The sequence below is a fragment of the Leucopleurus acutus genome, assembly GCF_964270905.1.
Source record: "Leucopleurus acutus genome assembly, chromosome: 7".
In the NCBI taxonomy this organism is placed as follows: domain Eukaryota; kingdom Metazoa; phylum Chordata; class Mammalia; order Artiodactyla; family Delphinidae; genus Leucopleurus; species Leucopleurus acutus.
Window position 1 is genome coordinate 35728497 of NC_139150.1, and position 23983 is coordinate 35752479.

At 49.6% G+C, this 23983-nt stretch overlaps 1 protein-coding gene across 8 annotated transcripts in view; it reads left to right on the forward strand.

Annotated features, from left to right (window-relative positions):
- PAX5 (paired box 5) overlaps positions 1–23983 on the forward strand; it is a gene marked incomplete at both ends in the record, with an annotated part of 184727 nt that overhangs the window by 19443 nt on the left and 141301 nt on the right. For 6 of the 8 annotated variants that reach the window (XM_082843227.1, XM_082843229.1, XM_082843230.1 and 3 more), the window contains 2 exons: positions 7005–7069; positions 10418–10546. In XM_082843227.1, the coding sequence (XP_082699353.1) occupies positions 7005–7069; positions 10418–10546 (194 nt within the window). The remainder of the gene's footprint in view (positions 1–7004; positions 7070–10417; positions 10547–23983) is intronic. The other 2 variants (XM_082843231.1, XM_082843233.1) reach the window with 1 other exon arrangement.

Here is a 23983-nt window from a genome sequence, read left to right on the forward strand (position 1 = left end):
TTCCCAGGAGGAAAATCCCAGCCTCCAGTTTGCGCAGAGTTTGAGCTATTGAGTGTGGGGAACAGAGCCCGGACTTGCACTTGAGAGATTTTAGCTCCTGTGCCAGCTCTGCCACAAACTCAGTGTGACCTTGACAAAGCTATTCCTGTCTCTGAGAGCCCAGGACTTTGGTGGTGCTGATATGGGTCTGTGATTTCCAAGAGTGACATCCAGGATGTTAAGATGCTGTGGAGTTAGGGCGTTGCCCTCTCCCCAGTTGCCCCGAATTTCACCGGTGGGGAGAAAGATCCAGAGAAATACCATGAGTACCAGGCTGGGGATCTTCTTGGGAGCTCCTTCTTTTTTCCAGTCTGGTCCAGAGTGCATCCAACAGAGCTCTCAGAGCTTCAAAACTGAATTCCTGAAGGAAAGTTTTCTACCATAGATGGTACTGTCTCAACTCCATTGAAACCCATAAAGTCAAGGATGAAGTTGTGAGATGACAGAAATGATTGATTGTTCTCTAAAACCCACAAAGAAAAAGGAAGCCAGCAGACTGAAAACCTGAACAGTTCCCATTTCTCCAAGGCTACGCCCTGCTCTTGTCAGTGCAGAGCCTGTCTGGGCATAGGGGATCCCTCACCCCCAGCAACTGAGGTGATCAGACCAGCTCCCCTTCTGGTCCTGACATTGTTCCTTCTGTGATGACTCAAATGCACAGAATCACTGTGTGATTTTCCGTGTTGGTGTTTGGAGTCCTGCTATTTCATAAAACATTAGCCTGTTTTTTGTTTCTTCTCTCAGCAAACCTTTACTTTGGCTCTGACATCCTTCAAGGTGCTACGAAGAGAGAGGGGAATCAGGCATATGGTCTCTTAGTCTCTGTTCTAGAGGGGCTCCTTGTCCAGGGAGGGACTCTGGCTTTCACTGAGAAGTCTGGACAGCCCACCATAGGTACAGAATTGCTGGAGAGGTAGCAATTATTGTGGTGGGTTTGAGGGGCATCACTCCTGTTCTTTTCTGGCTTATGAGTGGCTTCATGTGCTTTCTGAGTCCCCTACTGCCAGCTCTTTGAAAGATTTCCATGACACAAAGCAACGTGACTTTTCTGCCTACCTGTGTCTCCAAAAGCCCTAACATGGAGTGAGGACTGCTCTGCTGAGATCAGTGAAGGAGTGGTCAGCCTGCTCTGCAGAGGAGCCTCTAGCAAACTGGTGGTCAGGCTCTGGAGGCCCCGAGATTTTTCAATCTAGGTTACACGTGTGGCTTGAAAGATACCTCAGTTTGCCTGTGGGGGTCACAAACCTTAATGCCAGTATGGGGTCAGACAGATGATGCAACAAGGGAAGTGGCCCAGGCATAAGGCAACAGGGGAAGGTCGGTCTGTGGCAAACTAGGAACACAAGCTCTACTGAAGGGGCAGTTGCCTCTCGGCTGTAGCTGAAAGCTGCCAGGAACGTGGGCCTGGTGGCAGCCAGATATTTTTTCCGTTCTTACAGAGGAGCCAGAAACTAGGACTTGTGTGTGCATGTATTTGTACGTTTGTGTATATGAAATCTCTATATCTTTAAACAGTGACAACTAATGTCAGTGAGAAAATGCCTTTGCGGGACAAGCATAAATCACTTTCAGGGCCCCAACTTCTATCTTCTGTCATACAAGGAGAAAAACTGTTTTGTGATGAAGTTATTTTAATGTACTTTAGAAAAATAGAACTAGCACTTGAAACCAGTGAGTGTGAACTTTATGAACTATCCCCCTCATTTATGGTAAAGAACTAATATTGCTTTATAAAATAAGTCTAAGTCAAAAAGTAAGTGATTTGAAAGAAACATATGAAGCAAATAGAGCACAGTGATTACAGATGTGGTGAAAGCTATGAAGGGGGTACTTGAAAGAGTGTCCAGGGAAATCATGGCTCAACTGATGCTTTGTGCCCAGAGTTGTGCTGTGTGGAGGGTCAGACTGCTAGTTGCTGGGGCCATGGCTAGCCTCAGGGGCCTCCTGGGTGTCCCAGGCCATAACGGTGGCCCAGTGGCTCCACCGGCTGTACCTCTAAGGTGCTGCCACATCTGTGGTCTCCTACAGCCCTCAAAGCTTAACTCTCTGCTGTGACAGGTATAGAAACTAAGGCCCAGATGGGGAGTGCACAGGAACAATGATTTTGAGCTAGAGGTGGGAGTAGAGCCCAGGTTCCCTGATGGTAAGAGAAGGGATGTTTCTTTCCACCACTCTCCAGTAGGACTCTGGCAGGACAGAACTGAAGATCTGTGAGGAGAGAGACAAGGAAGGGCAAACAGCCATCCCCACTGCATCCCCATTCCATTCCTGAGCCTCACAGCCAGTACGTTTTGCTGCCTGTCTGCAGGCTTCCTCTGTGATCTATAGCCCTTTCCTGTGCTCCTCTCTGGGGCTCCTCCCGGGAGCAGTCTCTGGTTCCTCACCACATTCTTCAGTGAGAGCTCTTTGGTGTCTTTAGCAACAGACTGCGCAGTGCAAATAAACTAAGTGCGGAACAGTCTTGTGTTGCTGCATCCACCCCCCAGCCCCGCACCCACAAAGCCTGAGCCATCCCAGTGCACAGTTTTAGTTTCCATATAAAGATCCCACTGCATTCAAACAGATGCAGCTTCTAAATGACTGTCTTGCAAATGTTGTGTAAGAGGGTCCATAGCTCCCTCTCCCAGCCCCTGCTTCCCAGGGAGACAACGTCTCACTATTCCAATACTTCAGACATCTAGGGAGGGAAGGGTGTCTGGATCTATAGCTACTCTGGTGGCCACAGGGCCGTCTCCACCTTCCCCCCCAGAAGTGTGTGCCTTCCTGCTGCCTTCTGGGGATCCTGCCTGGGAAACCATGACTGACATGGGGTGAAGCAACACTGAACCAGTTCTGCTAGGCTTGTGGGAGATTCGTTGGGACACAAAGCATCATGTTTATGTGGCTTCTTAAGGACAAATACATGCTGGGGTGTTGCACAACCTGCATGAAGGTTCTTGGAATCCAGCCAGCCTGAGACATTTGGAGGTGACTGTCTTAGAGCTGACCCCAACGCCGGGTGGAACGGAGTCTTCCTTCTTCGTCTGTTCCAGTCCCGAGGCTCTAAACCAGGGGCCGAGTGACATTCCCAGCTTAGAGTGGCAGCTCTATTTAGTACCAACCAGTGGTTGTCCTGTGAGGATGCGGGGCCAGTATTCTGGGTGTTCTGATTTTTCAAGAGAAGCTAGAAATCCACGTATTTATGTAAACGCTACCAACTTACCAATACTGGCAACTAATTCAAATGAAAATAAATATACTGTGCAGGCCAAACAAAACTTGTCCAGGGATGGATGTGGCCTGGGGATGACCATTTGTAAACCCTGCTCTTCATCCTGACTTGGGCAACAAGCCTTCTGGGCTCGTTCATCCCTTCCCTCTTTCTTCTCCACATCAGCCGCAGGTGTGAGTGTCACCTGTGGATTCTCTCCCAGCTTGGCCTAGTTGGTCTCTTGGTTTCTGGATTCTTAACACAGCTGATGGCCCAGGATTCTTACTGTAGTATGGCAGTTTGATCAGTGAGGTAGACGTGGGTAGTTCTTTCAGTCTTATAGCCCCATTTCTTTTTCTAAGGCCCCACGATTTTCTCTTTCAGTGGAATTTTGTATATGGTGTAGGGGAGGTGGTGGCTGGGGTGCGGGTGAGAAGACCTAGCCTTTCAAAGCAGCGGGGGTGATGTTGAAAAGGGATCCTTACAAATGCCTGTAATGTCTAAAGTTCCTCGGACTTTGAATCTTCGGACTCTAGATGGATTTTGAATCCAAATGGGCTTTATGCCTCATACAGGCAGTATTTAGCAGAGGGACTGCTTCCTTTGAATGTGGCTCAAAGAAAAGTGCTCGGGCATGGGAGCTGACTTGCTGTGGGACCTTGGGCAGGTCATCTGAGCACTCTGGGCTTTAGTTTCCTCATTTATAGGAATTCCTTGACTGCTGAGCTTCCTTCTCCATTGGACCATCTAGGATGATCCTATGGCATCCAAGGTCGTGCTAATGCTCAGCAAAGTAAAGGTTGCACCTCTTAGCGCTGACTGTCAATTAGCTCTGAATGTCTCTGGTTTAGAACTGGTCCAGAGCATGGCTCTTATTGTGATGAGTCCCGATGTTAATTTTTTAATTTTTAATTTTTTTAGAATTGTTATGATTCAATTATAGTCCTGTTCTTCCCACTCCCATTTCTTCTCAATGGAAAATGATGCTCTTTGTTCTTTGCTTGGCAGCTGCTACAAGCAGATGGGCAAAATTTCTATCTCTGGGGATGGGTTTGGAGGGTTCCCTAAGATTCAAGTCTTCCTTATAAAGGAAAGCCCCACTACAGCCTTAAAATAGGGTATGGGGTTGGCTACCTCCCCCTCCCCAGCTCCCAGGGGGATCCCATGTGTTTTTAAGGCGTTTGTGGAAAATATGAATCTTTAAAGGTTGAAGCTGGTCATTTATCTTTATGAAGATAACAGTGAAAATAACAACAGCTAACATTTATCGAGAATTTACTATGCAGCAGCCACTGTTCTACGTACTTAATTAATTTAATCCTTGTAATAACCCTATGAGGCGGGAATGATTCTTAGCTTCATTTTGCAGATGAAGAAATTGAGGTACAGAGGGGTAAGTAATTCACCCAACATTATACAGCTGGCAAATTGCAAAACTGGGATTCAAACGCTAGAAGTCCGGATCCGGAGCCTGTTCACGCCGCTGCAGCTGCCTGTCAATGCTTTATAAAAATTGATAATGTTTTACCAATGACTTATAAATATTTTTAAAGAAAAATAAGGAAAACATAATTTTCTTTGCTTACGTAGAAAGTTAATGGCAAGACAATGCTTTGAAAAGTTAGGACTTTATACAGGACTTCAACAGGAAATAGTTACAATCTATTAATATTTTACCATATGTTTGTATGTACATAAACCATAATATAGATAAACTATATTTAAATCTGGCATATCCGTATATTCACACATCTAGCTATATCTCTGTAGACACACATACATGTATACAGAGAAGGTGACCCACACAAAAATCCAAAATTAGGTCAGATGCTAGCTTAATTCCAGGTAGTCAAAAAGACTGCCTCAATCCCAGGTCTTTGTTAATACGCTCCATGTTTTCTTAGTCAAAATAAATTATTTGAATATTGGAGAAAACAAACAAATGCTCAGTGTATTTCAGGCAGCACATATGCTGACTCATCAGAAAATGGCAAAAGGCCCTATGCTGAGCTCAAGTGGCCACGGCTCCAGAGGGCCTGTGGCTAGGCTGTGGTGTGAACAGAAACATCCATTCCAGGCTATCAGCTGAGGATCCTGAGCACCCTCGGTGCCCAGCACTGAGCTGTGAGATCACAGAGGTCAGGGGCCCCGGCCCAATGAAGTTCAGGAGACACTTCTGTTCTCCCTTTCCCTGTGCACAAGCTGGAGACCAGTGCAGCTTGAAAAGAGCTTCCAGAAAGAATGGTCTGAAATGTGAAAAAGCTTCTTATATAATGCTGAGGGAAAAGAGCAGGACAGAAAACTGTATATACATGGTTTAATCCTGATTTTGTTAAGAAGAAATGGGTATTTCCAAATATGCACAGGAATGCTACCATAAAGGAAATATACCAAAATGTGTTTTTAGATGTCTTCTTTATACCTGTTGTCCAAATAGTCTACAATGAACACAAAGTACTTTCATAATTAGGAAAAACTCTAATAAATGTTATTTTAAAAGGTCATAGCTGGGGCTTCCCTGGTGGCGCAGTGGTTGAAAGTCCGCCTGCCGATGCAGGGGACGCGGGTTCGTGCCCCAGTCCGGGAAGATCCCACATGCCGCGAAGTGGCTGGGCCCGTGAGCCATGGCTGCTGGGCCTGCGCATCCGGAGAAGGTCATAGTTGGAGACTGGAATAGAACTTTTCCACAGAAGTTGCACATTTTATTACCACCTATCCTTCTCCCAAGTGCCAGGGAAGGAACTTTCTTGCAGGCCCAAAAGGGACTTTTGGTCTGGCCCTGGTCAGCTGCTGTACGATGCATCGGGCTTGAGGTCTCATGGAGGCCTCACATGTTGTCCCAGCTGGAAAGTTACAAACTAAGCTTCTCAGAGCCCAAGTTTCTGCAGAAGGACATCAGAGCTGCCAGGTTGCAAGGGGAAGGCACTGCTGCTATTATCCTTTATATACACTGGACTTTTCCATAAGATTTTTTTTTTTTCCAAAAAGGATTTGATTACTTAAAGTAAGCAAAGATTGGTCTGTTCCAACTCCCTCATTGTACCAAGGCCTTCAATGGAATGGACTTGCCCAGGGTCACAATCCAGTTCATATTAGAACTGAAGCAAGGTCTCTGGAAAGACAGTCCAGGACAGCCCTGGGTCCCAGCCCCATAGAGCCTTCCACTGTTTTGTATAATTCAGGCTTCCTCTTAGCAAAGACAAGCCAGGCCTCTCCTGGCAGCACTTTAACCCTTTCTAGTTTTGTAGCAACATTCACATCCCTCCCCCTACCCCCTTGATAACTTCTGATGGGCAGGGATGTTATTTTTCCTGTGGCTGTCTAAGGCAGAGAAACCAGAGTGTGAGAGCTGCCAGGGGACAGGGAGGTCACCTGGTTCAGTGCCTTCACTCCACAGATGGGAGGTTGAGGTCCAGGAAAGGGATGGAACTTTCTAACTCACTCAGTGAGTTCCTTATGGAGCTGAAGCTGCTCCAAGAATGGGATGCCTCTTTGTAATATTAACGCATCAATCTCTTCCTACAGAAGAGGCACTTGAGGGCCAGAGAGGGGTGCAAGTTACCCAAAGACACCCAGGGAGGTAGGGGCTGAGTTGGAACTAATCTATAATTCTTCCAAACCCCCAACTCGGGACCTGGGTTCATAATCCGTCCCCACTTCTGCCCCAGCTTGGCCCACGACCCAGCTGGATACGGGTTTCTGGCATCACTAGTTGAGATCTCTTCTCCTCCATGATGGTAAATAGCCATTTATCTTTTTTCCCAACTGTTCACAGGATCATCCGGACAAAAGTACAGCAGCCACCCAACCAGCCGGTCCCAGCTTCCAGTCACAGCATAGGTAAGAAGAACTTTTAAAAAAAATTTAAAAATCTAATGGGCTCCAAATACTCTAAAGAACTTTTAATCATTCTTATGGACAGATAATTCTGCATAAAACACTTCGGCACACGTACTAATGCGCCTTCTTTGTCATTCTCCAAGGGCTGAACCTGGTAAATGAATTTTATAAATACTGCTAAAAGGTTTTGAATTTTACTGATTATTATGATAAATAGCTTTCACCATGAGACAGAAAATTGAAATCTAAGCCAAAAAAAAAAAAAATCCACTAATGGGGGTCTATAGAATGTCAGATAATTAAAGTAATAAATCAAGAAAGGGATACTTATTCATAACATTTTCTGCATCATTAGTCAGTAAGTAGTTTTGAATGTGTTTTTTTCTTCTATCAACCAGCCCTTCTACAATTCTTTGTGCACTTGCAGTCTTGAGTGAAGATGTGGCAAAACTTCCCAAACTTTCTTTCTCTCTCTCTCTTGCTTCGATCTCATGTGCTCCGTGAACTGTCAAGGGCTGCCAGTGGGGTTTCTGACACTCATGGGTGAAGTCTGAGAGTGACCATGACTCGTAAGGAGAAGAGTCATATTTCCTACTACCCAGGAGTTCAGAAGTTTCCCTTGCCTTCCCTTCCCTGCAAAGATCGTGAGATGAAAGTGACGTGTGTCTACACAAGGTGTATGATTTCTCCACTTTGGATAAAGGAAACACCTCTGGTTAGTTGGGGGAAAGCTTATTCTACTATAAGAAAGCGGGCCACCATTCAGCAAGCCTCTGACGGTTCTGGCTGCCACAGGCCCTGTCAATTCCACTTAATCACACCTTCATTACACAAAGATTGTGTACCCTTTGTTGCTCCTTCTTTGACTGAAAACTTGAACTCCCCATGGTGAGGGGGGACAGGCAGAGGCCTGGCTTATAGTTCCAGCTTTGTCATTAAGTCAACCAGTGAACTGTGTTAAGCCCCTTCACCTCTGTGAGCCTCAGTTTCCCCATCTGTGGAGCAAGGGGCACAAACCCAGTGCTCTCTGAGGTCTCTGATTCTTCACGGTTGCTTCTTTGAATAAAGGTAAGACAGAATTCTTCCCTTCCATAAAATAATTCTTCATTTAGTAATCCATCCAAAAAGCGTTTGCTAAGCCCCTGCTATGCAGCCCGTGGTGGTGGAGACTAACGTTATAAGGAAGGTAGGACAAAATCCCCCTTCTCAAGGGCTTCTCGGTCTAATGGGGGAAAATAACAAGGAGAAGACTGCAAAACACTGAGATCAGGCTCAAGAAGAAAGTACAGGGTGCTGTGGGAGCAGAAGGGAGGGAAAGATCAGCTTTGTTGAACTGGAGTGAAGAGGGTTAAGGAGAGCTTTCTGGGGAAGTGTTTGTGGCTGGGATTTCATTTGCAGCTTTATTTCAGGTCACATAGCAAAGGAATATCAAACTTAGGGTAACTGATAATATTCTTTCAATTGGGTAAGAGGAATAATTACACTTGACAGTCAGCAGAATGCCTTATCTCAGAAATGTGTATAAAATCCATATCTTATTTGTGTACAGCCCCTTATAATTTATTAACTTACTGAGGAGTAAGGAAATGGAAGCTTTAGAGAGATGAAATAACTAGCCCAAGGTCACATGGTCAGTAAGAGGCGGAGCCAGAATTGAAACCTGAGTCTTTTGAGCCGACTGTGATTACAAAATGTTGAAACACGTGTCATCGGCTCTGTCAGCAACGTGGTGAGCCTTGGTTATATGTGGTGGTTGTTTAAAGTACCGAATGACTGGTGAGATTCTTTCTTCCTCTGTTCTTTGCACCTTAACACAGAAAAGGTTGTGAGATTTGCATAAATCTATTTTGAGGAGCTTCATCTGGTGAAGGAAAAGAGAAGTTAACGATTTCTACTTCTGTGTCTCCTAAGGAAGATCTAAAATCAAACTCAAATATGAGAAGAAAGGCACTGCTCCCTTTAGGTCTGTAGGAGCAAGAGCTGGATGTGCTCCAAGGAAAGCAACAAACAGCTTCTCAACCAATCACCACCATTTCTAGTAATTTCCTACACTTTAGAGTCAAAAGCAGCTCCACCTGCCTCCAGCTAGTTATAGCCGAAGGAAATGTGTCTGAGATTGGTCTGTAGGTTTTAATGAACCAAGGAAGAATTCCCACAGCCCAGAAATGGAAATTCAGCTGCACAGCTTGAGAGGACCCTGATGACCGACAGGTCTCCCCCTTGGATTCTGGGGCCAGGAGTTAATGTGAAACTTGCACAAACCTCCCCTCCCCCATTCTTATTTTTAGGAACTTAGATACCTGGTCTCAGTCACAATAAGTCACCAACCCACATTTCTGGGCAGAAGAAATCTAGACTTTAAGTCAGTAGAACCAAGGCTGAGCCCTGGTGCTACAGCTTGTTAGCTAAATGACTTTGAGCCAATCACTTTGCTGTGTGGAGGCTCAGTTTCCTCACCTGATGAATGCGGATGAATAATAGCACTCTTGGTTATTGCAAGCATCAAATGAAAAGCACTTTATGAATGTGAAGCATATTATTGTTTTTCATTATTCATTAGTGAGGAGCAGATTACTATAGGGGTTGACTTTAGTTCTTGGGTTCCAGTCACCACTCTGCATCTTATTAGCTGTGTGACTTTGGGCAAGTCACTTACCTTCTCTGAGCCTTGGTTCCCTTACCTTTCCAGTGACCTAACTTATAAGTTTGTTCTCAGAATTAAATGAGATGATGCCTGAATGCCTGGCACAGAGTAAGTTCTCAGAAAAAGTTATCATTATTATAAATCAATATATATATAACATATAGTATATTAATATTATATAATTAATATAAAATATTAAAATCCAGGTAAAGTGGAAGGAGAAAAGACAGCGAGGAACTATAAAAAGACAGATAGTCTGCATTTGGTGCTTTGCTGGCTCTGTGTATGAGTGTGCAGATATTTACGTCTGCGTGGATGGATGGATTTGTAAGTAGGGAGTGAGCCTGACTAACGAGTAGGTCGTTTCTAGCACTGGCTGGTGGTGGGCCCCAGCTCCCCCGTTTCTCTGCTCCATCCCCCTGCTTCCTGCATCCTTGGACAGGCTGGGGTTTGAACTGGTGCCCGTGGTCCCTTCTGTAGTGTCAGTTCTCTTCGGGGCTGCTCTCATGGCCCAGGTTTGGCCGCTGCCCTGTGCCGAGTGTCCTCGGCACACACCTGCCCTGCCCCGCTCTCTCTCAGTCTCACCAGCCCCCTGTAGGGGGCGTGTCTTCGTATTGGCCCGAAGGCGGGGGCCGACCTTCCTCCTCCCCGGCACCGCCCCCCAGCCTCCCGCCGGGCCCTGACCGCCTTCTCCCTCTGCGCAGTGTCCACCGGCTCCGTGACGCAGGTGTCCTCGGTGAGCACGGACTCAGCCGGCTCCTCCTACTCTATCAGCGGCATCCTGGGCATCACGTCCCCCAGCGCCGACACCAACAAGCGCAAGAGAGACGAAGGTAGGAGACGCCGGCGCTGCCCGTCGGGGATGGGCCTGGTCGGATCTGTGGGATCTGTTTCCAGGCCTTCAGTCAGGGGCGGAAGCACAGACGCCCTCCGAGCACCCGTTACCTGCAGAGCGCTGGCGGCGTCTGGCCCAGCTCAGTCCCGTCCTGACCACGGGGAAGGGGCTGAGCCCTCCGGGAGAGGAAGAGGGCCCCCGGCTGGGACTGGACTTCTCGCTGGCCTCCTCCCATCTTCACCCCTTTGGTGGGAAAGCCGGGCCTGGCAGAGTCCTTGGGGCCTGTGCTTTGCGGCCTCTTAGAAGCCCTTGCGTTTGCAGATGTGATGCCCAGAGGGCGGGGTGTGGAGGGTATGAGCACAGCAGCAGTGTCCCCCTTTTGGGGGGAGGCCTAGGGGAGAGGGAGGGGCTGGGCAAAGTGAGAGGGGCACACATGAGGTGGCAGGGTCAGCGGGTGGGCTCTCCGAGGGTCTGAGCACACCTCTTTCAGAAGGCCTTCAGTGCGGTGATGGGGGCGTTGAGGAAGTGAATAATCTTCTCCTCTCTGTCCTTGGGCCTGGAAGGAGGGAGTGCAGGGGGCCTCCCTGGGATTAAATAGATGACAATCTTCCCTGTTGGTTTTTCTCAACCCTTGGTGTGCCGCCTGGGCCTCGGGAGCTGGCCGCCTCTGTCCCGGACGTGGGCCCACCTTAACCTGGGTCTCCTTTCCCTGGATAGGCTGCCAGCGGGCTGACATTAATGGGTTAGAGAGGAGAAATGACCCCTGGGAGTCTGTAAAACCTTTGTCAGGAAAGGAAAAAACAAACAAAAAAAAAACGGGCTATAGTCTAGGGGCTGAGAGCAGGGTGACAGAAATCTTGATTCAATTATTCTGTTCCTCAGCACAATTCCCTTTCTCGGCTCCCTGTAAAGGATGTATGTTCTCATGAGCACATGCCTAAGTACTTAAGATCTGTAACTAGAAAATTGAGTCGGCCCAGCGGTGGATTGGCCTGGGGTGTGTGGGCTCCAGGCCATGCAGGAGCTGGGCCCGTGGCCTATGTTTGGAGCTGTGGAGTACATGGGGGATGAGTCACCGCTTCTGGAACCTGCCTCAGCTCTCCCCCCCCTCACCCCCCAACACTCGGAGCAGATGTGGGAAGTCTTTAACTCAGGGTTGCTGTACTGGGTACTGCAGGAGACAGTGGGCCTACCATCTCTGTTGGTTTATGGGGTTGATGGTGTCATCTTTTCTCCCCTTGTCACCTGGACTCCCAGCAGATGTGCCCAAGCTGGGGCCCACTGTGTTTGATCATGTGGAGGGGCGGGTATGTGAGGCTCCCTCAGAGGTTGAGGGATACAGGCAGAGAGTTTTGAAGAGAGAAAAACATTGACTTTGATGTTTACCGTCAAACACACAGGTCCTGAACTGGGGGGACTGTGTCACTGTGTTTGTTGAGTGCTCTGTTGGCTTTCGGCCTCTGATCAGTGGTCACTGTTTAGCCTCTCAAGCTGCTTGAGAAGGTGTAAGAGTGGTCAGGATGTGAGTGTTGTTCATCTAGACTGCTCTGTGCTGGGCAGATCCTTCCTGAAGGCTGTGGCTCATTTGTGGTATTGATCTTTAAGAGGGACAGTGACAAATTAGGATGTGTCCAGATGGGTATAACCCGGATGGAGAGGTATTTGGAGAATACCTCAAGGCTCTAGGGATGTTTTGGTACCAAGAAGAGGAGAATGAGAAGGACTGGATTGTTGCCTTCAAATATTTGGAAGGCTGACATGGAAGGCAAGAGGAATGAGACTTTGCTGTGTGGCCTCAAAGGCCAGTGTGTGGCAGATGCAGAATAGATTTCAGCTCAGAGTAAAAAATAACTTCGTAAATATGCGAGTGGTCTATGGCCAAAGGGGGCTGCCTCAGGAGGTAGTGAGTGCCTTGTCACTAGAGGTATGTTAGTAGAGCCTAGGTGGCCATTTGCTGGGCTGCTGTATAAGACTATCAAGAATCAGATGCAGAATTGGATGATCTTTGAGATCCTTTCAGTTTTGGAATTTACGATTGAGCCCTGATCCCCAGAAAGACTTGGGAGGTGATCCAGTCTGTGGTCTGGATTTGATGGTCCTGAAAGCTTACAGGATTGGGAAGATTGAGAGACTCAAGCAAAAAGCAGAGCCCCTGCCTGCCCCCCGCCCTGCATCACTGAGAGTGGATATGGCTGGGCAGAGAGGTGGGCAGAAGTGCCCTTGCTCACATCAGCAAACTACCTGGGAGCAGTACAGTGTGGTGCTCCCTACTGCCCTTTCCCATCCTCCCTCTATAGCTCCCTGCATCCTTGCATTGGCTTCAGGAGGAGTTGAAGAGGCAGAGATTGCCACCCCCTTTTTATAGCGGAGGAAACCAAGGCCCCAGGGAGTTCCATGATGTTGGCAAAGCCACAGGGCTGGTATGGCCAGGCGGTGGGGTGGGGTGGGAAGGAGTGGAGAGAGCCCCTGAGGCCTCAGCTCCCTGGCATTGTCCAGCCACCTGCTGCTCCTCAGCCCCTCCAGAGAGATGCTTTGGAGGTGGAGCAGCCTGGGGCTGGGCAGAGCCTGGAGGGTTTCAAGCAGAAGGGCGTGGTCAGCAGGCTGGATGCTGCCAAGAGTGTGGTGAGAAAGTAAGAACCAGCCACTGGGGAAACACAGGGGAGATGCTGGTGCGCTGGATTCCGGCCCGTTGAGGCTGCAGACCATGGCACCATTTTCCTCAGGAGCCGTCAGCAGCCTGAGGCAAGGGCCATGGGGCAAGAGAGGCAGCAGAGGGCCAAGAGGAAGATGGCTGAGGGTCCCCATCCCCATTTTTCAGATGAGGTGACTGAGGTTCTGCAGGGTGGAGTTGCTTGCTCAGCTCTGGTTCACAGTCATCGTCCACTTGGACTTGGGTTTTACCCTGTGGGCATGGGCTCAGGGCAGGGGTGGGTGGTGGGAGAGTTCCGTCACAGAGGACCTGCCCTCTAGACCTTGCAGGCCGGTGGGCAAGATTGGCAACCCGAAGTCCCTCTGATGGGCAGTGTGTGGGGTGATGCTGTGCTGGGAGGATGACACCAGAGAGGGAGGGCAGGGCGGGCCAGGGAAGGGCCGACATTGACCAAAAGGATCTGGTAAGGGCTCTCATAGGAAGTGGCACTTTATAAAGGGAAAATATTTTACACAGCTTGTTTTTAAACTTAAATGAATTAAAATCTAATAAAATTAAAATTTTAGTTCCTCAGTTGCACTAGGCACATTTCAAGGGCTCAGTAGCCACATGTGCCCAGTGGCTACTGTATTGGATAACATGGCTTGAATACAAATGCTTGGCACATAGTGGGTGCTCAATAAATGCTTCTCCGTAGAATGGGTCGGTCACGTGCCTGTAGAGGGTTCACAATTGGTGAGGATAATGGTGGTGGGGAGAGTCTCTAGTCTCCTTAACTAGAAGTGTTTCTCTTGGTAATTTTGGCTTCCGTGGAAAGCTCTATTTGAGTAAAGAGTTCTGTAGCAAAAACAAACAAGTTAGAACACTGTTAGACCAGTGGATTGCCAAGGGCCCTTGTAATCTAGAAATTCTAGGATTCTCCTTGGGACATGTGCTTCCAATACCAGCCTTGGGGATGTGGCCACTGTGTCCAAATCTCAGATGAACGGTTCTGTGGCTGAGGCAGCAGATAAGGTCCGTGGGGCCTCTGAGGGCAGAGCTGGGGCTGGTTAAAGGAAGCTACAGGGAGGAAGATCATGGCTCAGTGCAAGGAACAGCTTTCAGACAACACCCAGGCTGGGCCAAGGTTAGCAGCATTAGCTTAGAAAGATAGTGAGCTCCCTGTCACTGGAGGTATGAGCAGGGGTGAGGGGCAGAAGAGTCAAAGAAGGCATTTTGGTTTAGACTCCACGACTTTTTTAAGAGTAAATTTATTTATTTATTTATTTTTGGCTGTGTTGGGTCTTCATTGCGGCACGCGGGCTTTCTCTAGTTGGGGTGAGTGGGGGCTACTCTTCCTTGCGGTACGCTGGTTTCTCACTGCGGTAGCTTTTGTTGTGGAGCACAGGCTCTAGGCACATGGGCTTCAGTAGTTGCAGCACGCGGGCTCAGTAGTTGTGGCTCGCGGGCTCTAGAGCACAGGCTCAGTAGTCGTGTTGCATGGGCTTAGTTGCTCCACGGCATGTGGGATCTTCCCAGACCAGGGCTCGAACCCGTGTCCCCTGCATTGGCAGGTGGATTCTTAACCAGTGCACCACCTGGACTCCATGACTTTTTAGGCCTGTTACAATCTGGGGGACAAGTGCTTCTGTGACTGCCTGGCATCTGGAAGTGGTTCTGCCTAGTTGTTTTCCCTCCTGCGGCTTGACTCTGAGTCCGCCATCACGTGGGCTTGACTGGGCGGGGCCGCATCGCCTGTGTTTCTGCCCTCAGCCTGGCCCCTTGGCACAGGGCCTGGTGCCCAGAGGGCTCAGGAGGCTTGTGGATGGTGAGAGTCAGGCTGGGGTGCTGCCCAGGCATGAGAGGCAGCTTCGTCTCTTGATTGGACTGTCCTGTGAGGGTCTGTGGAGAAAGCTGTGGCATGGGCCTATGGTATCCTGCGGGGCTCGGGGGACAGAGCCCGGGCAGTGCCTCCCTCCCCGGAAGGCCCAGAGGAGGTCGTGGCGGGGCTGGACTTGGCGGAGCAGGCAGAACTGTGAATAGCGACCATGGGTGAAAGGGCAGCCCCAGGCCCTCTGTTCCTTTTTGGGCCTTTGATCTCTGGTGGGGCCTCCTTCCGCCGTCTCCAGGGCCCCCATTCAGGTCCCCTTGACCTCCCCCTCCCTTCATCCCCCCAGTTTGAAAGGCCCTCAACACACCGAAGTCAGCCGAGTGCGAATGCCTTTCACTAGCTCAGAAGGCTGGCCAATCCAACACCAGTGTGGAAGCTTCTTTGGGGGCAGTGGAGGGTACATTGCAGGTGGAATTTCTGGGCACTGGACTGCCCTCTGCCTGCAGAGGGCACAGGAAGGGGCCTGTCCTTTTCAAAAGATGCCAAGTCCAACAAGACCCTCATGGGGAAGTTTGGGGGGCATTTAGCGGGGGCTCCTGTCATGACTATGTCCATCCCTCTTTCTGGAGGTGCCTGTCTCCTCTCTGTCTTTGTGTCTCTCCCTGTGTCTTTTGTTTGGGGGTACATCTCATCCAGCGCCCTCTGCCTCTGTGTATGTCCTGTTTATCGAGACTTCCTCTGTGTCTGCTTCTGTCTGCTGTTCCAGCTCTCACTCTCTTTCTTCTTCTCATATTCACTCTCTTCTCTCTCTCTCTCATGTGCACTCCCCCACTCTCTCTCTTTTCTTGTATTGGCTCTTGCTCTCTCTCTTACTAGCTCCGTCCTCCCCTTCTCCCAGGCTGGGAGCCTCAGCTCAGCCCTGCCCTGCGGACCTCCATGGGAGGCATCTTGGGGAGGGAAGGGGTTTCAGAAGTTCACAGACCATGCAGGGCCCCAGGGACCCTCTGACCTTGGGCAGGCCCTGGCTTTCCTCTCCTAGGACCCTCTTCTTTTACTGACACTCAGACTCTGTCTGTTGCTCCCGGACTCAGGACCGAAGGCACTGGAGCAGGAGATGCAGAGACTGCTCTCAGATTTCCCAGCAGGGACTGGGGTGTGTGGAAAAGCTCAGGATTCCTGAGTCAGGGGGGAGTTGTAGGCACCCTTGCGGCACCACCATTCCAGAGATCAGTGATCTCTGGAGACCCCCAAATAAGGTGAGGTGTTGAGGCAAGGACCCAGGCTCACAGGCCAGGGACCAGCTGGTTTGAGGACTCTGTGTGGTGAAATCTTTGGCAAGTTACTTAGTCTCTCGGAGTCTGCATTTTGCCATCGGAAAGTAGAGGGGGCACAAGTTTTGTGCGTTATTGTGAGGATAAAATGAAGTCATTCTGGCAAAGGGTTTAGCTCCAGGGCCTGGTGGTCCTAAGTATTTAATAAATGGCCCCTGAAGGAGACCGGGGCTTGAGCGTGTGAGGCCGGTCCAGGCTGAGGGCTAGCAGGCTCCCGCTGCAGTTCTGTTTGGCAGCTGAAACTGGCTGATCCTCCCCTGCCCCCCTCCCTGACTTCCTGTTTGTAACAGTCAGCCTCTGTGGGCGCCAAGGCTGAACAACAGCGCCCCCAGGTGGCAGCTTCAAAGGGAAGGGCCCCTGGCTTTCCTTTGCTTTCTTTTCCTTCAGGACCTTCACCTCAACCCCTTGATGGAAGGATAAAAGGGTTAAGCCTCAGTTTTCCGTGAAGTGACATCTTGGGTACACAGGGTGGTGGAGACCTCCAGGATGGAGGACAGAAGGAAGAATACTTGGACCTGGGAGGGCTGGGCCTCTAGGGGTTTGGGGTCACCAACTTGGTTTTCACCAGCCCTTGTCAGAGCTGGAAGGGCCTTGGAGAGCATCTGGGATGTGTCACCTAGTCATTATTCAGATGGGAAAACAGGCTTGGAGAAAAGAAGGAGTCTGACCAGTAAAAATGACATTTCACATGGTAAAAACCCAGAAAACCTAGAGGGACAGACGGACTCCTCAGAACATCCTTGATATCCTACTGCCATTTGACAGGCCAAATCTTAGTTTCTTACCTCCCCTCCTTTCCTCCATTCTCCTTGGCCCATCTGCTGCCCCCACTGTTGGAAGCTATGAGCAACCCTGACCTGACCCCATCAGCCTATCACCCCTGGGCCTCAACTCTTGTCAATGAGCCCTGACCTTCCCTCCCTGGCCTCCCGTTCCTCCTCCCCATCCCTTCTGTGCTTCCGGCCCCGCACAGTCTCTGAGCTCTCCTGTCTCTGGGCCATTATCCAGGCAAAGCCCTCCACCTGGAATGCTGTCCTTGAGGCTGGCCTGTTGACCTGGCCTGGTTTCCAGAGCCAGTCCACTCCCTGGGGGATTTTCAGTGTTGAGCCATTGGTCCCTCCTGACTGGCTGGGGCCCTTGGCTTCATCCCGGGCCAGCATGGAGCTTTGGAGACCAGACAGACTCTGCAGAGAGAAGGAAATGACCACCACTTTGTCTTGCTCTCTCCTGGGGCTTCAGCAGGGCAGCTCCCCTCCCTGCCCTCCACAAGGTGTCCCCTGAATGTACCCTCAGGCTGGACGTGTAGGGGGCCCTTCCCTGAGTGTTTTTTTGTCTGGGCAGGGGCCCGGACCAGCATGCTTGCTCAGAGGGCATCACTTTGAATCTGATTGCCAGCCTTCTGGTCATGCTTTACTTGGCTTGTCCTGTATTTAAAATGATTTTGAGTTAGTTACCAACATTTAAAAATAAAATTTCCTATCTGGATGTCTAGCCTTTCTTGGGAAAAATAATCAGATCTTGTGACACTGGGCAGGCTTTCCTACACGGCAGCAATCGTCTGGGGCTGCTGGGCCTGTGATCCTCCGGGTGCTCTGTACTCACCTTGTTCATGGCGTTTGTGCTCTAATTTTCTCTACCTGAATGCCTTTGAGCTTCTGGAGTCCTAGTATGGACTCTGAAGAACACGTCTGGTTGAGTCCAGCCTGTGGCAGCTAAAGCCTGTGGGAGGCAGGGCCCTGATCGAGCTGGGTGGGGCTGTGTTTGTGTGTGTATGTGTGTGTGTGTGTGTGTGTGTGTGTGTGCGCGCTCGTGCATGCGGTCAGGGAACTGGGCAGTCAGGCTCTCAGGCCGGAGGTAGGTGAGGGAGGGAAGGCAGTAGGGCAGGGCCAAGCAGCCTCACCCCTTGGCAGCCCAGAAGAACAGTGAGACGGGGGTCATTCAGTTCACACCTGCCAGATGGGTAGTCCAGGCACGGGGGTGCTTAGTGGCAGTGATGCTAGGGACCCATCTCCCAGCCTGGCTGGCCACTCTCCCGTCCTTCCGGTTTTGCAGTCATTGGCACCTCAGCCAGGCAGACAAGTGTCCGAGGTTTCCTTGGTAAAGCAGGGGACTTGAGGCCAGGTGGTCAATCAGAGGGGCTCCTTGGGCCTTTCCCTGGTGCCTAGGGTCTGTCCCTTGGGTGGGGGGTCAGGTTTCGGTTCCTCCTGGCCCCTAGGTCCCTGAGTTTCACTTTGATTCAGTGACTGAGAGCCCTCGTGAGAGCCAACACCCCGCCCCCACCCCTGTTGTTTGCACACCTGCTTCACTCAGGCTTCCTCTACCCCTCCCCCACCAGCTTTTCCCACGGGACTGTGCACTGGTGTCCCAGAGAGCCCTGGGGGATGTAAAGAGCAGGGGCCACAGTGTGAGTCGGCTCTGGGGTCAACCAGAAGGAGAGCTGTGCGGTCTCATCCCTGGAGGGCAGGCCCCCTGCCAGGGCTGTCTGGAGCTCAAGGTGGAGTGGACTTGGCTTTCTTCCCCACTCCGCATGCCCTGGTGCCCTGTGGGGCAGAGAATCCCATGGTCCTTTCTCTGTCTTTGGAATATGGTTAATCCTTGGCTGCAGAATCTGCAGTTCAGGACTTTGCAACACTCCAAGTACTAGAGGCTCATGAGGCGGGGAGGGAGCCCAGAGGAGGGAGCCTGGGGCTCTGGGTTCCAGTCCTCAGTCTGTGGCTGACTTGCTGGTGACCTTGGGGAAATCCCTTTCTCTCTCTGGGCCTCAGTTTCCTCATCTAAAACATGGGATCAAGGTTCTCTTTGGTACCAAGATTCTGATCTGCTCTTGGTCCCATCTCAAGTCCTCTTGGCATTATTTTAAACAAGTGGTTCTCAGACTTTCAGTCTTGCAACCCTTTTAAACTCTTAAAAATGATCAAGGACCCCAAGGAGCTTTTGAATTTGTGTGGGTTAATTAAAATGGACAAAATTTTAAAATATTTATTAATGTATTAAAAATAGCAGTAATAACATAATAATGTGCTGTTTGAAATAAGAAAGGACAATATTTTCCAAGCCAAAACATTTAGAGTGACATTGCTTTATGATTTTGCAAATCTCTTTAGTGTCTGGCTTAATAGAAGACAGCTGGGTTCTCATATCTGCTTCTGTATCCAATCTGTTGTGATATCACACATCTTAGAACCTCTGGAAAACGCCAGTGTATACTTGGAAAAGCATCAGAGTGAAGAAGGCCAAGAATAATTTTGTATTATTATAAAAATAGATTTGACCTCACAGACCCCTTGGAAAGGTCTTGGGGATCACTCAGGGGGTCCCTGGACTAGACTTTGAGGATCTCTGCTTCAGGCTGCTGCAGACTCTGAGCTTACTTATCACTCATACAGAGAGGGAGAGCAGTTAAGTGGTTTTCATTAAAAGAAAGGTGTCATCAGTTTCTCCTGTTCTTTTTTCCTGAAGGCAGTGGGAACCATGGCAGGCTTCTGAGCTGGGGAGGGAGTGACAAGACACACTGGGCTTTGGAAATCGTCCTTTAGCAGATTAGAGTGTGCAGGGCTTCTGGGTCCTCTCCCAAGCTTGAACTTCCACAGAAAGGCACAGCTACGGAGGCTCCTTTTACTTCCAGTGGAATATCGTAGGGTTTGAGGTCTGATCTCCATCCAGCAGGCTTCCTTTGGGGCCAACAACAGCTTCCTAGTGCTCCCTAAGAGCCCAGGGAGTGGGCGTTTGGGGACCCAGCCACCTCTCCCCATCCCAGCTCAGCTCTGCAGCTGTTCAGGGCAGGCCCGTAAGACCCCCACGCAGGGCATAGTTTTGGTGGGGAAAACCCCAGCAAATAATGTTGATTTGGAATGAAACAAAATAAAATGAAATAAAGAAGTAGGTTTGGTGTTTATCTTGACTCCTGGCCTTTGAGGAAAAGCAGATGTGAAAGGCAATTGAAAAAAAGGGAGATTTTTGTTCTGATTCCACTGGGGCTTCTGAGTTTTTCCAGAATGCCAGTGGTTGGTCACGTGTGTGTGTGTGTGCGTGTGTGTGTAATTTCATTTTGAAATTTCCAGTTTTCATTTTCATTGGTACAAGTTTATCATTTGCATTAGTCCTTCCTTGGACTGATGGACTGAAATGGAGGAGAGGAAGAAAAAAAGAATTTCCTAAGGTCATTTGGAAGACTTGAAAGATGCTAGAGGAGATATGCTTGTAGTGAGATGAACTGAGCTATGAGAGGAAACAGAGAGAAAGGCATGGCCCCTAGAGAGACTAGAAAAGTGGACGGTAAAAAGCGACAAAGGGGTCAGACTCTTCCCAGCACCAGCCACCAGGTGGCACCATCGACCCAAGACAGCTTAGTTGCTGTCCAGGGTTAGGGACAAGAGGGGTGACAGGACAGTGTGTACTGACCATTTCCGAGCTTGGTATGCTTGTAACTCGGTGGGCGGCAGCAGTGCCCAGGTAGGCTGCCCATTTGCCTGAGTTTCACTTCTCTGCCAGCATTTAGTCACAGCAGTGGGAGACTGGGCCATTGCTGTTGGGGATCACTCCCGTCCTTCCTCACCTCCATGGTGCAGACGTCTTAATACAAACCTTTTTGGGAGTCAAGTTCTCGGTTCTAGTCTAAGCCTTTACTTGCTGGCTGTGTGACCTTGGGCAAGTCACTTCTCTCTGAGTCTTGTTTTCCTTGTGTTAAAATGTGGATGTTTGAACAGATGACTTAAGGGATCTTTTGGACTCTGACATTCTGTGGTGTGCCAGAGAGAGCACTGGGGTTGGAGTTAAATTCAGGATCTTTCTCCATTGGCTGTGTGACCTTGGGCAGCTCACTTCCCATCTGTGGGGATTGCAGTAACATCTCCCTCACAGTCTGTTATATGAAGTAGCAGGTTGGAAAATGCTTTGAAATCTCTTTTGGTGCTTAGGAGAGGGAGGGGTTGCTATTTATTTTTTTTCCAGGCAACTTAAGTTAGCCAGAAGCAGGTCTTCTATCATCCTCACAGCTCAGAAAGTTTGTGCCTCTGCCTGTGACCACAAATCAAAGCCTATGGTAGGTGTTTTCTCAAGGTCACTGCATCTCTGTCCTAACTATCTCATGAATCTGCTCCTTTTTTTTGGTCCCCACTGCTACTGCCTTAGTCCAAGCACCCTCTCTTCTCCTTTGGACTATTGCTGTAGCCTCCTAGTGTGTCCCCACCTCCAATGTCACTGACTTCTCCAAACAGTCCACCTTCCGCATAGCAGCCCTAGGGGCACTTCCGAAATACAGTTTGGATCGGTGACTCACCTGAAGGGTTTTCACCCTTCAAATCTGCCCATTGTTCTCAGAAAGCATCTAAACTTCTTAACAAGGTTGCTAGGCCTTCTGTGGTCGGACCCGTGCCCATCTCATGAGCCTCGTCCCTCCCCACCCTCCTCTTTTCATGCTCACCCCAGTCATACCAAACCTCATTCCATCCCTTGAGCACCACTTGTTCTTTCCTGCTGGCAGCCTAAGGGTTATATGCACGGGTTGTAGTCAGGCAACCAGGGTTCTGGTGCTGACTCCACCAATGCCTACTCGTGTAACTTTGGGCAAGTTATTTGACCTCAGTTTCCCTCTTTGTAAAACAAGGACACCCATTGTGCCTATGATTGGGTTGTTACGTGGATTGAATGAGGTAATGCATGCACAGTGCCCTGGAGGACCCCGATGCACGATATGTGCTCTATAAAGGATGCCTTTTATGGTCATGTGTTCCCACCGCCTGGAAACTGCCCCCCTTCTCCACCCTACCATTTACCCAGCTGACGTTCTACAACTTCAGGATCCAGCTCATGTCACTTCCTAAAAGTGGAGGCTTCCCCGAGGGTCCCTCCTAACTGTCAGCTCCCCTGGGCCCACCTGCAGCACACAGAGCCTGCCTGTTGACAAAAGTATCACATTTGTCACTCATCTCTCTTCCCTGTGAGACTGGGAGCCCTGTGCGGGCGGGACTAGTGTCTGTAGTGGTCACCATTGTGGCCCTAGTGCCCAGCACAGGGCTGGTTCTTGGTAACAAATATGTACTGAATAGGGACTGGATGTCACAGAAGCCGGGAGCCCATCTGGTCCGTAGGTGCAGGCTGCTGAGTAGAACCCAGAGCCTTACACGTCAAAGGCTTCTTCCTTTCACTCCTCCCTGACTCCATCATCTCCATCCTCCAGCGCTGCTGTCTGGCTCCCTAGAAGGGATTTCATGGCAACCATTCTAGAGGGGGAGGGAGCTCTCCCGTGGTCTAAACACACACACGCGCACGTACACACACACACACACACACACGTGCATAGCTCTGCATGCTGGTGCCTAGGGCCCTTGTTCTGCCTGCCTTACCTAAGCATATGCTCCAGGTGTATATAGATCACAGCCTCAAATGGGAACTGTGACTCTAATGGTTAGAATTTACTGAGTGTTTGCCATATGTATTTTAAACTATTAATGCATTTAATACCGCCACTGTACCAGGTGAAGCTCTTATCATCCCCATTTTATAGAGTTTCAGAGAGAGATCCAGGAAATTGCCCAAGGTCACACAGCTCCACCGTGGCACAATTGGGACCAGCCCCTGGGCAGCTGGCTTCCAGAGTAGCCTTACCTGCCACCCTGGTCTGCCTCTCACAGAGTGTTGCACAGGATGGCATCAGTGGGAATGTCCTCAGCTCTCTCCAAAAGGGGGCTTTGAGCCCACCTTTTATTTCAGTTCTACCATCCCCATCACCCTGCCAGGCTGAGCTCAGGGCGACCTTGGTGCAGAGCCCGCTTCTTCACTCAGGTACTCAGCCATTTCTGAGGCTTCCCCTGACACTGCTATGCATGCTTCCCTGTCACATCCTCCAGTTGGTCACCTTCAAGTGCAGTTGGCTGATCACATATGGACTTTACACCACAGCAGGATAGCACAGTGGGTGGACTGGAGTTCGAGCCCAGCCCTGCCACTTACTAGCTGTGCGAGCTTTGACAAGGGCCTGAACTTCTCTGAGCTTCAGTTTCCTCATCTGTCAAAAGGGGATAATAATTCCTGCAATTCCTGGTAATTAAAAAACGTTATCTATAGTATTTTGATCATCTCTGGCACATGGCACATTTTAAGAATATTTAACTCATCAGAGCAGAGTTTCTACCCTGAATCCAAATTCCTCAAGAAGACTTTCTTAAGAACTTTCTAAATTCCCAGCTCTTTTGTTTTCTCTTTCTCTTGCAGGATCTTAGTTCCCCGACCAGGGATCGAACCTGGGCCACGGCAGTGAAAGTGCCGAGTCCTAACCACTGGACCGCCAGGGAATTCCCATCTTTCTCTCTTTTTTAAATGATTATTTTATTTATATTGCTAAGTCTAATCATAGGATTATTCGGGCTAGGGTCAGAAGAAAAAGATGTACACACCAGAATTTACACTGGCAGAATTTTAGCTCCGCTTTTTTTCGGAAACCAACAATTCAAGTTGTAGCTGAGGGCAGCTTGCAGAGGCAGGATGAGCCTGTCACAGGGTGGAGAGGCTGGGTTCCTGGCTCCAGTTCACCACTATCTTGCTGTGTGGTCTCAGTCAGGTCCCTACCCTCTGGGTCTTTGATTTGGATGCAATGAGCCCGGATCACCCTTCCATCCCCAGATTCTGCCCCGTCCCTCCTCCCTG